This window comes from Neodiprion virginianus, chromosome 1, assembly GCF_021901495.1.
Source record: "Neodiprion virginianus isolate iyNeoVirg1 chromosome 1, iyNeoVirg1.1, whole genome shotgun sequence".
In the NCBI taxonomy this organism is placed as follows: domain Eukaryota; kingdom Metazoa; phylum Arthropoda; class Insecta; order Hymenoptera; family Diprionidae; genus Neodiprion; species Neodiprion virginianus.
In genome coordinates, this window is record NC_060877.1 from 9,668,748 (window position 1) to 9,686,384 (window position 17,637).

General features: G+C 40.3%; 1 protein-coding gene across 5 annotated transcripts in view; it reads right to left on the reverse strand.

Moving 5' to 3' along the window:
* The window catches only part of LOC124307925 (cadherin-99C), a 112,940-nt gene that overhangs the window by 21,548 nt on the left and 73,755 nt on the right, over positions 1-17,637 (reverse strand). For all 5 annotated transcript variants that reach the window (XM_046770161.1, XM_046770309.1, XM_046770227.1 and 2 more), the window contains exons 2-6: positions 9,762-9,837; positions 6,861-6,926; positions 4,762-4,940; positions 4,263-4,385; positions 2,863-3,126 (exon numbers count right to left, since the gene is read on the reverse strand). In XM_046770161.1, the coding sequence (XP_046626117.1) occupies positions 2,863-3,126; positions 4,263-4,385; positions 4,762-4,940; positions 6,861-6,926; positions 9,762-9,837 (708 nt within the window). The remainder of the gene's footprint in view (positions 1-2,862; positions 3,127-4,262; positions 4,386-4,761; positions 4,941-6,860; positions 6,927-9,761; positions 9,838-17,637) is intronic.

Here is a 17,637-nt window from a genome sequence, read left to right on the forward strand (position 1 = left end):
CGAGCGATGTAAATGCGATGCAACGCCGAAATTGCGTTCACCCTTGCACTGAGATAATTCTCAGCTGTTGAAATGTAAAGAAGGTCTTACAATTTTAATCTTGGTAAATGTGCGCGGAGTGACATATTTTTTCGCATTTATTGTGAACTAACTATTTAAGAAGTTGGAAGTTCGAGTTGCGAATCCAGTGATACTAGTAAACTAAGATTTTTTAATTACAGAGATGATCTACAACCTGATGGGACGCACTTGGTCAAAAATTCGCAATTTTTAAATGACTATGCAGAATAATGAAAGTATTTATTGCAAATGATAGCATAGGAAATTACACGCTTTCAGCAAGTACACGGACATAGAATGCTAATCTAGCTGTAAAAATGCTCTGCCGTGCCTTATAAGTTTTTAGTTTGAAATTCCGAAAGCGTAATTTTAGTACATTTTACAAATTAACTTGGGATTTTGATCAAAATTAGATTTAAGTTTTACTTCAAGCTGGCACATGCTGTGTCTAATTTTTACAGTTCTAAGAAATGCCAGAAAGACAGTAATTGAGGAAATGTTACGAATCATAAATTTTTACATTATTTAATTTGTTTATAGGTATCGTAGATACAAACATTCACTTCTTTCTTTTGATAAATAAGGTTTTGTGCGTATGAAGTCTGAGAAATTGTTTCTTAAAAACAATACTTCGAGATAGTTTTACAATAATTTATCTGATTTGGCGTAAAATATTTTGCAGATCATAATACGAATAGTGTCTATTGCCGAGTTATGCCAGAGACCAATTATAGGCACCACACTGCAATGGTCAAACTATCATTCCCAATATTACGGAACGTTCATTATAAATTCTGTACCTTCCAACCGTTCTCCTAACTTCCTTGCGGTTTTCTACGTTTTCTAAGTTAGCATTTTCTGTGCCTGCAAAGACAACTTGAAAAATAAGAGAATAGCAGGTGAATATGGTAAAGACCTATTACAACCAGGTTCGAGTTCAATTTAAAAACAGTAGAAGAAACACTTCGCATTATCTTTAATGATTATTGGTTGTTCTGAGATACTGAACCTTCTCCTTGGATCTGTTGAAAAGAATACTCAACACTAGTATATGATAAGAAATATGAAAACCAAGCGAACTACCCAGAGGCTCCTGAGTAGTGTTTGTGACTGCTGGCTCTACAAGCTGCACTTCTGGACGGAGAACGTTAAGGAGGGAGAGGACGCCGATATGTGTAGACCACGGCATGAGCGTGTCGCAGAGCGGTCATTACCGATTAACTATTCCCGGTTACCGATTACTGATTACAGTTGAATTTCTTCCGCGTTGTCAGAGGGACGCCAGGTAAGATAAAACATCGCTAGATTCAGCTGCAAGCACGCATCGAGAGAGACACTTGGAGCTTCGGGAGACGCGAGCAATGAAATACGAGGGTGTGTGGGCCGGGTGATATTACACGGTAATCCCGATCCCTGATCTTATCGAAGCATGCAAACCCGGGTCGAGACAAACTCGTCGACGATCGGGAAAGCACGCGCATTTCCGGCTTTGCTGATAACCACCTGGAGGCGTCGCAGCACCCAACATCTCCTCGTCGAGATACTCGTCATTGGGCCCAGCATCCCGGAAGAGTGAGCAAAAGCTCTTGGATCAGATTGCGAAGAAGTCTTTCAGCGGATAAAAGCGAGGCCGAAAAGCTCATCACGACGTCGAGTCTCAAACAACATTCACTTCGAGTCGCGCTTGATCCGATTGAACGCCAGTTCTGGGAACTTGTTGAAGCACACGCGATAACAAACACAGTGAAAATGGTATCCGCGTCGAACGGTGACCGATGCAAAACGGTGACTGTCTCACCTAGCCGAGCAAGCAAACGCTGCACTACGGCACGTAACGCAGACAGCGTATTGTGTAAGAAACACTGCCTACCCACTGCCTAGATACTTAAACCCAACCCTGACGGCTCTTTGTTCTTTGTTGATAGGGCCCCGCGACACGATAGTTATGCGTATACGCAAATGCATCGACCAAAGTAGTTATACCATATTCTCATCACACGTCTCAGTGCGACTCGGATTTCGACGAAGAGCCGACGGATTGGTACTCAAGAAGAATATGGTGACTCGATACTAGGATCTCCTCATTACGAGACACCGAGGCTGCGTAATTGAGAAAAAGATTCATTCCACCTGATCCCAATTTTTATTGTTGTTCTGCAATGTCACAGGTGTTAGAACGAGGAGAAGTTAAGCCTGGCGTAATGGTTCAATGAAATAACGGGCCAGGGATGGTATACATTGAACATTACCATGAAGATGAGCATCAACAGCAAACGAGGATTTTTCGGTGTATAATAGAATTGCCAATCACGATGTCTTATAATGGCATGGGCTGGTTCATATTACATACGTCATCGAGCACGGCTACGCAGGTACGTACCGAGACTTCAATTATATTTAAGATGCACCTGCAAGAGAGAATATTGCTCGCCTCGTATAGTCGGCGAACAGCCATCAAAGACTAGCCTTGCCCAGTGCAGGCGTGAGTGAACGACCAGAAGAGAGCGAAGAGAGTCGAGTAGATATGCAAATGCGCGAATATGGCTTGCAATCGCTGGCGCGGACTCGGTCTGAGTCACTTCGAGGGGCTCGGCCCACACGACTGACCACCGCCGGACATATACGACCATCCTATCTTCTTACAAACTAAATCGGTGCCCAGAGTCATGGTTTTTCACCGTCCCGTAATCTCTTTCGAAACGAGCTTTTTTCACGAACCGGTTGGTGCACCGGATGGCCTAGTATTATGGAAAGGAACCGTCATGATCTCGGTTCTCGATGATGGATCAGTGATGTACTCACCGAAGCGACGACGGTGACGAGGTAACGCTGGGTCTTCTCGTAGTCGAGTGTCCGGTTGACGGTGACTTGTCCCTGATGAGGTAAGTTGATGCTGAAATAACCGTACCCGTCGGCAGTGGTGATTCGGTCCCGGCCAACTCCGTTACTGTTTCCAATACCCGTCCCGTCGCCAGGGGCTATCGAATACTCGACGAGTCCGTTGACACCAGCATCTGCGTCTTGTGCCATGATGTTCTTGAAGATCGTCGAGCCAACAGGGGTCAGCTGAGAATCAGAAGAAGCAATCACTGATGATTGAATTCAGCAATTGCACTGTGCACGCGACCTGCTACTGGCAAGCGAGTTTTCACCTAGTATACTACGCATTGTAGTAACAGGCTCATGGTCTGCTCGTGAAAAATGTTCTCTGATAATCGCCCTCTGCATTTGTAACTGTATTTTGAAATGGGTGATTTTTTCTCCGAGGTTGAGTGGCGCGTGAGATTTGCTATCCTCATGTCTCGAAGGTGATATTCAGATTTATTTGCAGAGAAAAAACGGCAATGAGTGACGTGATTAATTGTACTAGATGTGGCTAACAAATAAAATTGAATTACTCAATGCTGGGCTCAAACAAAATTTCTCATCATTGTGCTACGAGTGGGATGGTAAAAATTGAGCACTATCTAACCGTAGATTGTAAAAACGGAGATGCAATCCACTAATTAGTCAAAAAACATTAAGCACACTGCAGTTTCAGACAAACTGATTCACACCGTGCCAACTGTCAGGCAATTTCCAACCACGCAATACTGTACTTTTACTCGTTCACAAGCACGAAAGAATGGGGTGAACTAATCGATGAGTGGAGTCTGACTCATGGTTCGAATTGGCTTCTAATAACCTGCGCGATGTGCTAATCTGATAGTGAGTCAACGTGTAAGACGATACTTTCGATTCCAATACAACCCCAAGTATATAGAATTAAATTGAATCCGATAGATCCGGAGGAAGTCAAATACCCACGTTACACGTTTCTCTCTGACTGCATGTATGCTTATCGCGATTTATTCTCTATCACGAAAACTCTAGCGCATTTTATCACGCGTGAAAAACATCGGAGAAATTCTTCACAGACGCCCAACTATACGTATAATGCACCTCATTGGGAAGTGCCTGCACGTCGTGGGCGACTGACTAATAGGGCCATTCGGGTGTATTCAACTATCAACAGAGGGCCGTGGATACGTCTCGTTATTACTCTTTAAATCAGTCGCAATGAAAACAACGCGCGCGGAAGCATTGATTCCCTTCTTTCAATGCTAGAGACGTTTTTAGAAGCTGTGATTGAACTTTTTCGGCGCGTTTGATATCCGCGGGAAAAAAGTGGGTATAAAGGTATTCATTATGGGTCAACTTACCTCGGGCACTGTAGTCTCGTATGGCGTATTGATGAACTTTGGCGCATTGTCGTTGATGTCAGACACTCTGACGATTATGGGAATGGTTCGTTTCTTGTTTGTTGACTTCACCGTACACGTTAGCTGGCGGAAGAAAACAAAACATAAGAACAGAAACACAAAATTAATCACGTATCAGTTGTACACTTGTGTTCGGTATAACATTTTTCTTCTGACATTCGAAAGGGCAATCAGGGTATACAGGCTGGTAAGCCGACTAACGATGCTAAATAATTTGAAGAAGGAACGCTTGTCTAAAACTTAATTCATCTGTGAAACAACGTTTATGTTGCTTAAGTTTGAATTGAAGCTGTGTAGATGAAGGAACGCCTGGATAAGTTGGAAATTTTTAATAGCATGGTAAGGAAAATTCGAAATCATTTAATCAGGATTTCCTCAATTATAAAATACAGAAGATTTCCGACTCTTTTTGTCAAAGGTGGCGTTGTGCAGTGCTCACCTGAAAAACGACGTGCGAAAGATTCTCCGCATCTCTGTCGAGGGGTTCCAAAAGTTTCAGCCTTTTACCAACCAGAGTAAAGATTGGCTGCCTGCCAGGGAATATCAGCTCCAGCGTGGTCTCGGTGGAAGGGTCGCCGGAAACCGGAAGTTCCGCCGGAACTGTCTCTTGGTCGAGACCTGGAACGATTTTTACCTCGGTGATTACTTTTTATTGTTAAAATAATATCCCAGGTAATACTACCCTGAATTGAATGTGACTAGTTTTTTGCGCTATTTCCCAACCTAGTTTAAATAATGCAAGCCCATCTTTGAGCCCCCATCTAAATTTCAATCTTTCGATTCGTTCCTTCCTATCTTCCACGACCTAGTTGTACCTTTGCCAAAACGTTGTCACACAAATAATGATTGCTACTTGTTCATGGTGCAGTAGGAACTGATAAGAACTGGAAATATTTTGTTCGGAATAGATATTATTGAACGACCACTACATTTTCAGGGACTTCTTCGTTTTTACTTTGGAAAACACCAATGATAATAATCCATGATTATATTTATTCCGCTTGATTAATAGCCAGTCGACGATACCGAATGCACGTCGTTACACATCGTCCTGTGCATCGTTCTGTGTCGATCAATGCCGGTTATGAATTATTAGTACATCGAGAGAATTTCTGTTGAAAGTTGGTGAAATTCTCAGGATAAATACAAAGCTTAGAATTTTTGTAATTTAATATAAACGTATCGGAAATTGTTGAACGAAGTGATTTTTCAAACGAGAAGTGATCGTTTGCTATGCTTTGCTTACAATCCTGCCCATCAAATATAAATAAAACTTTGAACTCATGAGTTATAAATCACGATCTTCTCTACAATAGTCGAATGCAACCGAAAGCTCGTCATCAATTATTAACTATACATAGATGTCAATATCGTCCGCTTCCGTAAACATAATTGCTCACATTCATATTTGTTTGGTTAAGTAATCCTGATGATGAGACGTTTTCATTTGGGCACACATTCACCTCAAATCTTTGACGTAAGACTCGACGTCAGTTTAACAGGCACTAGGTGCGTTCTGTTCCCTGATTGAAAGTATCTTAATTACCGTGTGTCACTGACTGCAGGAGAAATTTCAGCTAGTCATTACCTAATCACCACCTACGCCTGCGCTCATAACATGGACTTCAGTTCTCACCCTCTTTTCTAGTTTTGAACGGTTTTTCTGTCTATGGGTGATTTATTGGTTAATCAATTTTGAACGCTGCCCAATTAACTCTGCTAGTCTCAAAGTAGCGTGCACCATTCAACTTGCAGCCTATTGTACCGAACCATGTGCCAAAAAGGTAAGAAGTTCGGGACTTTCACAGCAGAGTATGATTACTTTCGTAGAGAAGTTCACTCATAGACTTTAACTTGTCTTTTGAATTGCTGGTTCAATTGTTGAAGCGTCAGGTTACATTACACTGTCTATTTTTCTTTTGGAGACTGCGAATAAGTATGAAAAATTAAAAAGTTAAACTATTCAGATTATAAATGACGTGTAGAAATTATTATATTTAACAAATTGAACTTGTACTGATCAAGGAAGTTTAGAGGTGTCGACCAAAGCAGCAACACATACTTGATTTCTTCATCTTCGCTTACCGAGCAAGCTACTCTCATACTAGTTTAGTAATGCAGGCGGTAGTTAAATTATAAATCTTTTGTTCCTGGTGATTTACGCTTGAATTTTTCATAGTACCCTTACAGTTATAGCCCTTTTTTGATCGCATACGTTGATGAGGAATATACAGCCGCACGTTTACTACACCTCATTGGTCGTTGGAGTAAGCAACCGTTTTTTAGATACGTGTGGCTAACGTGTTATAGTAAAGCATAAAGTATAAAGTAATTACTAATGGCCAACAGCCGACGTAGACCAGTTGGTAAACCATTCCAACCCTAACGATAAACGCGTAGGTGATCAGACTGCCAACGCACCGCGTCATCTCCTATGACTGTCAGTTATGAGTATCAAGTTAAAGAATTTGTTGAAGTTGATAGATCGAAAGATGTAAACAGATTGATACCTGATCGTGATAGATATGAGTGACTCACCATTTCCTCTGCTCTCCTCGATGTCAAGGATGATATTCGACTGGCCCGTCTCGACCTCGCATAAGCCTGAAAAAGAAAGTATAGAGTCATTTTAGTATACCAACGTATCGAATAGTTTACTAAAATGTGCTAGGTTAGTTATTTTCAAACTAATATCAGAGTATTGAAGTTTATAAACCATAGTTTACTGGTCGTTACATGACCCAGCTAGGTCAATTGCGCTATTTTCTTTCCCCATTCTGCAGCTTGTTATAGAGTACGTCAGTTGAGCAGAAATCTAGAACACTCGATTGTTGTCGGACGACCATTTTTCTGTACAAAACTTTGATCATTCGGTACTTTTTTTACCGCCCCATCGCCATTGGAACATCGATTACAGATTTGTTTTACTATCCTGTACTAGTCTTATACCGACAATGTTCTCTCGATTTTTCAAGATTTCACGACCATTGCTTAGAATTTGTGGAGCGTAATTGGAGGTTATTTGCTACGGCAATAAAAATGTGTGTTGGACGAAGCAGATCGATGTTCTTCTAAAAAGTAAGCATCATACTGGAATCTGTATTAATGCCCTAATCGGATCCAAAGTTCATGTCAGGATATGCACACGTTGTAACTTCATTGCGAATCTCGATACGAGATGGGGAGCTGTCAGTGGGTATTGGAATGCAAATGTCATCGCATAGAGTTAGGTGGAGAAAGGCGCATCCTTGCCATATTCTGTTAGCGGGCAGTAACTACCATAACCTTTGTCAAGAGGTAAACGCTTCGCATTACCGCACCTTCACTCACGCGATTATATTCATACGGTGTATTTTTGTTCGGGCTTACCCATCTATTGTTGCAAGTGTCAAGCATATCAATGCAAATTAAGCTATTCATAATCACCGCCTATTCCTGCTTTGTTTTGAAACTATTGCACGATTTTGATTAAGCCTTTCTGCGTATCCTTTCCTAAAAAAAAGATATTGGTAACGGGATTAATCGAATTGTCGAAGTTTCGTAGTTATTTTCACCGTACTCCTTAGCTGCGAGATCGTTTGTGAACTGGGCTCGCGCTTTCGATCAATTTTAATAGACTTTAAACTTGTGTACCGGATGATACTTCAACTACGAATCGATCGAAAAAACGAGTCGTCCCGTTGTGGCTTTATCAGGTCTAAGAAGAGAAGATTTATCATGTTGAGGCTTCTAAAATTGAATAACAAAAAGTCAAACTTCGTTTAACTTCGTTCATAAGTGATTCCAAAGCACTGTTTGTTTTTCTTTATCACTATATCTTTGTTTTTGAATTGGCTTCTCAATACCACAACAAAGATTCCCGAGATCGGAGATCAAATGCTTATGTTCAGTTTTACCGAACAATCTGACATCGTGAAAAATTGAAATGTTACCAGAATTTCTGATCATCAACGAAGGTTCCAAATGGGGTGTTGAATGTTACATTTCTCAATATCAAGCATGATCGAAAAATTTCTAAACATAACATTGGAATAGTAGGTGTTCTATGCGTTCGTTTCATTGTCAAGTAAAATTTAAACCTTATTATTCCAAAACTCGTCACTCCAGTTATGACATTAAAACAATTGCTTCAAGTTTCGAGGCAAGAAAAATCCTTGTTCATTTTCTGACTTATTTGCCAGATCCGTAAGACAACCAGTTCCTTCTTCATTTTCCTTTATGCATGTTTATACTGCTAATCTCCGAACAAAGTACGTAAAAATACAAGCAGCATCAGGAGGCTGTCGTCAGTAACGTTCACGTAACAAAATCTCGGGGAAAAAATTATTATTGAGCAGTTTCAGAATGACTCTCAAGAAGACTTGTTTTTGAAACTGTGAGTATGTTTTATTTACAATGGTTTATTAAATTTCAGAAAACCCCGAAGGTGCAAAGTAACGATTTTTCTTGAACCTGCATCGTTACATTAACGTTATTCTAACTTCATCTTCATTCAACATCGGAGAAAACAAATTCGTTTGCAATATCAGATATTCTTCATCGAAGAACCACATTCTGCGGGTATAAGGTACTCGTGAGCAGTAAAAACTACAATTAATCTATGATATTTATGCCGTCACGGTTCTATGCTGTAGTTTTCACGCTAACCGACGTGCTCAATAAAGGGTTTATACGTTCCCGTCTCATATGTGGCCGGTCTACTGCAATGGCCGTGGTGTTAGAGAACTGGATTTTTTACCTCGCGACTTCTTCCCACGGAAATTGTGGCATCTTGCATAACAGAGCTACCTGCTAGAGCGGCAGTTGACGGGAAAGAAAAGCTCAGCGAGGAACACTAGAATAGCTGGAAATACTTGTTGGATTTACGGTTCGCTTGCAAGCACGTCGAAGTAAGACCTGCAGAGACGTTGCAGGTAGCCGGTAGCATAAGGTACAAAGTAACCGACTCGCAATCTGCGTTGCGATGACATCTGTCGATAAGAATCCAGCTCACGTGAAACGATCGGTGTAGTAGCTCAGACTTATAAAATGTGGTCCTACGCTGCTAAATAAAATCTCTGACTTATTGTTTGATCTACGAGAATTGCTGGATTCAACATTACAGGTATGCTGAACTGTGGTTGTAGATTTTAAGGGAAACGTCATACTAAATTTGAACTCATCACAAATAGCTGTCAAGGTATCACGGACTGGTAATGTATTCAAGTTTTTATAACCATAAGCACCGTGTTTCGAAATGTTCCTTCTCTCACCAAGTGCCAAGTTTATTTCAATTCAAATTGAACATTTTGCAGGTTACGATTATCAGGAACGCTGTCAATGACCATAATTTGCTCTTAATCTGGTGGCATATATCACGATATGCCCATCGCGTGAAAGGATTCATGTTGGAATGGATGTGCATGTTAGCATCACGTATGTATAAAGTGCAAAACTCACCAGCCTTGGAAATTACACCCGGTGGCAATTGAACTGCGACCAGGAACCCACACAACCACCAGATCATTGCCCGAGCCTGAAACAAGAGATAAATCATTACATGTTGGACGTAGTGAATGTCTAAGCTAAAGCTCAGGGTCGTGTAGCTGTGCGTACGTTTATGCACATATCTGGCATCCATACACATATATTTCCATAACTCGTTTGCACACAATATACCCGTTTCCTTGCAAAACCTGACCAAATTTATGTTAAATTTTTACGCTAACGCATATAACTTGGCCAGGAAAATAGTGACGGGAACCTGAGAGTAAACCTGGACGATGATTTATGTACCAATTATTTGTTGCACCTGTAATAAAATTTTATGACGAGAAAATTCAGTATCGTAATTTCATGATCGAAGAATGATAGATGACGCTGTGTTTTCTGATACTAATTATAACAGGTACTTCACGAGACCAATTAACCCGTGATTACGAAACGTGTTAAATCGGTAGTTAGTTAAGGCTGACTAAATGCGTATCATATTATAGGTATGTAGATCAAATTATTCTGCAGCTGTTTAATATTCGTTATACAACTAATCCCGAGTCCCGAGACACGTGATCGTCGATTGTACGTAACACACAGGTAAAAAAGAACGACCAAGAAAAAGACGAAATGCACGAGCCAGCTTATCAAGTTGAAAAACCTGTAGTGTCACCTGTTGCAAACATTTGAAAGTGAATGTCTTTATGCCTCTGCAGTTACTCAAGCATTCAGTGGGTTGACAAGTTTCGAGTAGATACAGTGAAATGCGAGAATTATGTAACCAGACGTTAAAATTTTAAGCCAGATTATCCGAGGATGCAGTTGCTTGACAGAAGAAATCATCGATACTCATATGCATCCACGTAGATCATTAGCACTTGTTGTTTCCTACGAAATAAGTATTGTTCGAAAATTACTTGACTGAATTCAAAAGCTTGTAAGTATAAACAGCACAAAGATCGAAGTAATTTAAACGGGCTCCAATAACATAGAATAGGATGATCTCGTAAGTGAAATAGGACCCGGATTTTGATAGACTACCACTGAATGAACTACGTTCTTATCTTGTCCGCCATGATAATGGTGAATATTCATGGAAAAAATAGAACGACAGTAGCTCGGTGGAGTTATTGATTGAAAAGTGAAGAGCACGCAAGTTCATATACCGTTGATCCTCTCTACCTACGAAGGAAATAGATTCTGTAGTATAGTTGATGTTATTACATGTACAGCGATTTGAAATTCTATGAGTAAGAATAAGAGGAGGCGGCAGCATTCCGATCACCCAATAAGTAGATACTACCACAATTGCCCGTTCGCTTTGCTTGAGTGTAATAACTAATATAGGCTGAAGGGGTGCAGCAGTCATTGGCAGAATGCGATCTACAATATTCAGCGAAGTAACAACTATTACTTACAATGGCCATTATTTCAAAACCGTACATAACTTGCGGGAACTAGAAAACCAAGCTGCGTGTCCGCTGCTAACTGGGAAATTAAAATTTTAACCACTATTGAAGGAACGAGTAGCTCTTTGGCAGGGTTGGAATCCGCATCGAATCTTATGCATTGGTGATTATTCAATTAACCATTTGTGGATAGCTTGGGTACTTATTTGATGCTTGTATAGCTGATAATCGATTTTATATTTTTGCCGCAAAAATATATGGGTGCTGCAGAATTAGAGGAAGAGCTCGTATGGTCAGCATCAATATACATTAGAATCAATTTCTTTTTTGTCCATAAAACAGTATATTTCAAACGTGACGGCGCATCCATAAACATCTGGCCAAACGTCCATAATTAATGAACACTATTAACTTTTTGAACAGTTAATATTCATTTGCTGGGGTGATTTGTGAGAATCCAAATTTTTATCATTGAGGCATAACGGAAAAAATCCTCTTCGAATTACGTATATATGTATGGTGTTTTGGCCCACCAGCTACCAGCTACAAATGTCACAATGGACAACGAATTCAGCCGCTATTAAACAAAAAAGAAGAAAGCGGAAAACAATCTGTAGTTTGCGAATCAGCAACATCAGCCTCCGATGGCGTTACCTGCATGCTAATGTCGCTGATAAAGCTCCATGGTACAATTTACAGCAAACTAACGTAATAAGCCAGGATGGTATAGTCAAGAGATTCGAGTGTGGGATGTGCAGGCCGAGTCCGATCTCCTGGATCTCGTTTAGCGTTACTAAGAGTGAAGTTGAAAACAATGTTATCTTATCGGAGGTCCTGTAAATCTCTCAGCAAGAAGAGCCGAAAGCCATCTGGTTCTCATCACCATACAATGGATCCTCACTCTTTTGCAACCGCGGCAGCTGCCACTGAAAGTTCGGACGTTTACTTCTGTGCTTTTCGCGCATTGGCTCCCAGAAACGATCATGGCGCCAGAAAAATCCGCTTTTCGGTGGTCTTTTCGTCACGTGGTACTCGGCCCGAGATAAAAAGCTACACACAATTTGTATGGCTGTATACCGTGTCACGTAAAGACTGAAAGTACTCTCCATCTCATCCACTTTCCGCTGGCTTCGTTTCAATGAAGGGGTTGAATATGTTCCCGAAATCTAGCGCGTCCGAATCAATAATATTTGTACATTTTTTACATGTTACAAAATATTCAAACAGCTCTTGAAACTATCAAAAATTCTTCAGAATATGTCTGAATTTTCTTATAACATGCTTTCGTGAAATCATTTAAAATCTCAAAATTTTCTGACACCAATAAAAATGTTGGAAAATTTTTTATATTGTCTTGTAAGTTGGAAAAAAATAAATATTTTGTTTTCTTTTTGAGGTACTTTGGAATTATATCTGAGACTTGTTCAGCCGTTTAAACTTGGTCACGTGAAATATTGCAGATTGATTTGCTCGAAATCCTGTGAAATCTTCAAGGGTCATTGAAGATTTTTCAAGACGATGCAATGAAAATGATCTACAAACTTTAGACATTGCGCTATTCCCTAAAGTTTTTCGAAATCATATTGAAACTTTGAATTTTTTCAAAGTCAAAATTGGAATCACGGAACCAAGCCATATTTGAACATTAAATGTACGATACATACAAATAGAACTGATTAAAATCGATGATCTAACTCTGTTAAACCTCTCAAATTCGTTAAAAATCAGTGTACACACGTGAACTGATCTATAGTTAGCCCGTCGAGTGAGACCAAATCTCATCACCGACCACTACCGCAGATACCATCGGTGCCTATTGGGACTGCACGTCCCGTTATGCAATTCGAGCGAGAGGCTTCGGTCGAGTAGAGGAAATGCAACAGAAACGGGACTGCAGTTGGTAATTAACTGGTGCAGATGCTTTCTCCACTGGCGCAGCAAGTGTTGACTTGACGAGCACGCGCGTGGCCTCGACACCTTAATGAAAAGCATTCAGCTATGCACCGGCAACTTTAAAGTGACTGTGGCTCTGATTACCCGCATCGGCGGCTGAGGGTCAATTAGAAGCGGAATCGTACATGGGCAGACAGTTATAACTTTAATGGGGGAGTTAGATAGGCCAATAGGTGAGCACTGTTGCCTTGGAGTTGTAGATCGTACGCTGCTTTCTAATCAGCTCGTGCACCACCGTAATGAGGAACAGGCGCGTATTTGACTTTTATGGCACATGCAGATACTGCAATAGCGATTACGTTTTTTCTGGATATCCTTCACACTCGTTACTGTAACAATGCTATTATACTCACACACGAGTAATTACCCCAAGTAGAACTGTGCAGAGGTCTCATATTTCTTGCGTCATACATCCGCAGTCGTAATTAACGTCAATGTTTTTCTGATAGACGATGAAGCGTCCACTTTCGAATTATTGACATCGCATTGACGCGTATTTTTTTTTATGCTCTTTTTTTTCTTGAATATAATATCTGTTTTAGAGGTGTCAGTCTCAAATTAGCAGATATTGTCACTATAAAACGAAGAATTTTTACCCAATTACAAAGTGGTAATGAGAGTAAAAAAAATTGAGTTTCGTTAAACGGATATACGATTCAATTTCAGTTGCATGAATTTGGATTGATCGTTTTTTTTTCGAAACAAAATACACAGGATAATTGAGAGAGAAGAATGAAAAAGAAAAAGAAAATTATTTGTCGGAACTCGAGTATTGAAGAGCGACTCTTAGTGCGTCTTACTTGATGTATTGTAAATACATCATGTTAATTTATTTACATAGTTCTTTCATGCAATGAAATTTCAGCATTGTTAAATAGACTTTGGAACGGCGTGCTGGTGGGAGAAACGATTTAGGTACTCATTTCATAAAACAATACGAACCGTTCCATTTGCTTTTGTCATCTTCTGCACAAGGACAAATAAATTAATCGTCACATGGCAAGTAATAAGTAGCATGACAACATGATACAGTATTAACTACATCCTGGCAACATGTGGAACAAATGATTAGGTGGAATGTTCATACCGTAACCTAATTCACTTTATCTCAATGAAATTTGAACCATTACACAAAATTTCTGATACTCCGATCTTCACTAGATGATGTATTAACTAAAATCAGTGACGTAAGCTTGATTCTACAGTAAGAGCATATGTAGAAAATTTCAGCGAGCAGCCTCCTTATTTTCATCATAATAACGTTGCCGATACAATATAGGTATATTGCATGTAACGATCGCCTGCCATAATTCGTATCTAGTAGTTGATTAAGTGAGAGGGCCGTTTGAGTAAAAATGGCAATTTATCATCAGAATTAACAATTCATAATGATGAAGCAGAAACTGATAACCACTATTCAATTGTTGGATCGGACGTTTGATCTCAGTTACAAAGTCTTTTCTATAGGTAGATACAAGAATAAAAAACAAGAGGTTAAAAATATACCGTGCCGTTAGTCGGTAAACCGAGAGCTTAATTGAAAAAAGTGAAGATGAATGGAATGCGGTTTCAGCTCGAAATAATTCCCGCGATTGTTAACCGACAATGGCCCCTCAACAAAAACTCCGGAAGATGCAGTGACGTCATACGATTCGTTAATCCTTACCCGTTATTACGCTGCATCGTGCAATTAGTCAGGTATACGATTCGACTGTTTTCCCACCACCTGCCACAACTAGGACGCAATGAGAATCTAATTTGAATCTCGTAATTGGCAACAATGGCCCACTTTGCATCTCGGTATACTTTCAGTAGTCTGTTGTAAGAGAACGGTAAGATCGTTAAATGACGGGTGAAATAAGAAAAGACAATTCTAGCCTGAAACGTGCTCGCGTAGTGAACAGCTATCGCGTTTGAGAAAAAAAAAAGATGTTGCACAGTTTACCATCATCAATGGTACTCGTATCTATAGCGCGAAAATACAACTATGTATTATCCGTTCCTTGGTTGCCTGTCGAAAGAGACATTATAACAGCATAATTTATGAGATCTAGCGGACGACGCGACGGCGCAGATACAGGCAATGAAGGTTGAGCTCGAGCTCGAGGTTCCGACTGCAGTTATAGATATACCTATATATTCACTAGACTGAGATAAGTTGGAGCTCGGGTCACGCGAGGTAGAAGAAAGTGACAGCTACCGCTGAAGGGTCGTCACCTCTGATCCATGATCTCGTGATCAGTTGACTTTGTTCGTTTTTGCTCGCTGTGATCTAGTCTTACCTATAAGCATGAAGCAGGTTACGTTGTGTTTGAAGTCTCCGATACCAACATTTAAGATGCTTTCGGAAGCTGTGATACACGAGTTGTGGGAATCCTTTTTAAAGACTTTGACGTTGACCAATGTCAAGTGCAAGTAAAAGTAAAAACAAGAACCTCTGACCGTGACTGGTTGGGTCTTGGAAAATTTGCGAGATCAGCTGGAAATAGGTTAAAGCAAATCAGCGTAATTGGCAAGTGTTTTCTTTGCGTGTAATTTCATCTTTTTTTACTGGCCAAAGTGTCTTTCGTCATCAAAGCCAACCGTCATTGATGTGGCGATAATTGAACAATTCATCTCGTGGGGACAAATATCGAAGAACACGTTAGCGGTTACACTAATATTGTTAGAAAAATTGACAACGTGCTGTAATAGCTACTTATTACCTTATCGCAAATTAAATTGTATAGCATAGAGCGCGAAGAGTGATGAGTGAACATGTTTAATATACTTCATTGCAATCCAAGGATTCTCCAATTGTTAGCTGATTGTTGTTCAGTTCATTTGATTATTAAAAAAGGTATACGGGACTGAGAAACGTTCGGTTGAAAGAAAAGAAAAATACTGACAAGTCGATTTATAAACGTTAATTAATTTTAAACAATTTCTTGAACAGAGCCAGAATAAAGAAGGTAGGCTGAAATTGATAGTTTCTGTTCAAAAAAGTATTCAGTGGAACATAAATACCAGACTCGGACGTTCTCGATCAGAGTGAATAATTTTAATAGTCACGTAACCCACGCATGCAAATAATGGAGGTTTCACTTCGTCGGCTGATTGACGGGTAGCGATTGGCTATCACAGGTATGCAAGAATAACCCACCGAAGTCAACAAGGAGTCGATCTCGCTAATATAATCGCAGCATCGTGATCGGTGATGGGAAAAATGAGTTGCTTTTACCACCGTCTTTCCGCGCTTTGAGGCGGTAGGGATCCAAAAACACGGTTAAAGTTGTTTTCAGATCATTAAATTGGCTCCTCTATTACGCTGTGAGGAAAGTCTCCGAGTAGGAAGCTAATTCATTATGACGTAATTTCGGTATTGATGCTCCAATCATAATAAAAACACTTCACATATTGTATCTGTCATTTATATCAGATTCATCCGATTATATGTAATACCTTTTTTTTATTAGGCATAGTTATGGTTAAACGAAAAATGATTTTCTATGATATCCTTTCACACGAATGATCTGCAAACTTAACATTAATGAACTTCTATAATCGTTGAAACAGTCAAATTTAATGCAATAAGGGATCATCTCAATCAACCGACCAAAGGAAATCGCGAATTCGAAAAGAAATTGGGATATTAGCAATACAATGCCAGGCCATCTTTAACACTTGATAATTCGCAATTAGCTAGCATGCACTGCGAAGCCACTCAAACTGCCGGATACTGTAATTCAGAATTGGCACAGCAGTTTGGTCGGTTCCCAGCTCGGCCACAGTTCGTAGACACGGCATTCCCGCGACGTCGTAGGCCACAATGGTGAATTACTTCACTTTCTACATAATCTGCCTTATTAATCTTTAAAGTTGGCATATATCTCGGGGCGTGAGCCGCACGTTATCTGAGCCGGAAGCCGATTCAGTCCTTCGCCGAGCAAGCTGCACGCCGCGGCGATACGTAGAACATGTCTAGATTATACTTGTACCTATTTCTCCCGAAGCTCTTAAGTTTTATGCACTCTGGACAATAATTGGTAATTAGCAACCGGAAAAGAGTTGTGCCTTGATTATCGCCAATCTCAGTAGACTTCGTTACCCTTTGCGTAGGAACTGTCCTGCAATGAACAACACGCGCGCATCGGTGCTTTTCCAGGGAAATTGTACGGAAACGAAAACGCAATTATTCTGGTTTTGCCAACTTCGATATTCACGGTTCGTTATACGTGCCAAATCGCGATGAAAGAAGAATCCCGAGCAGCCAAAACAGCTATTTGCTAAATTAGGGTATATTATAAACGAAGAAGGCAATTATGAAGTAGAAAATTGGCGTGGGAACTAGCGCGAACACGAGTTGGTCAGAGTGGCTGAATACACAGACACCTTACTCACGTCATAGTCGGCCACATCCCCTATGGTGGTGCGGTGGTCATCTAACTTTGGCGTGAGACCAAGCAGCCTTTGACGTGACTTATCTGCCCATTTGCCGGAGG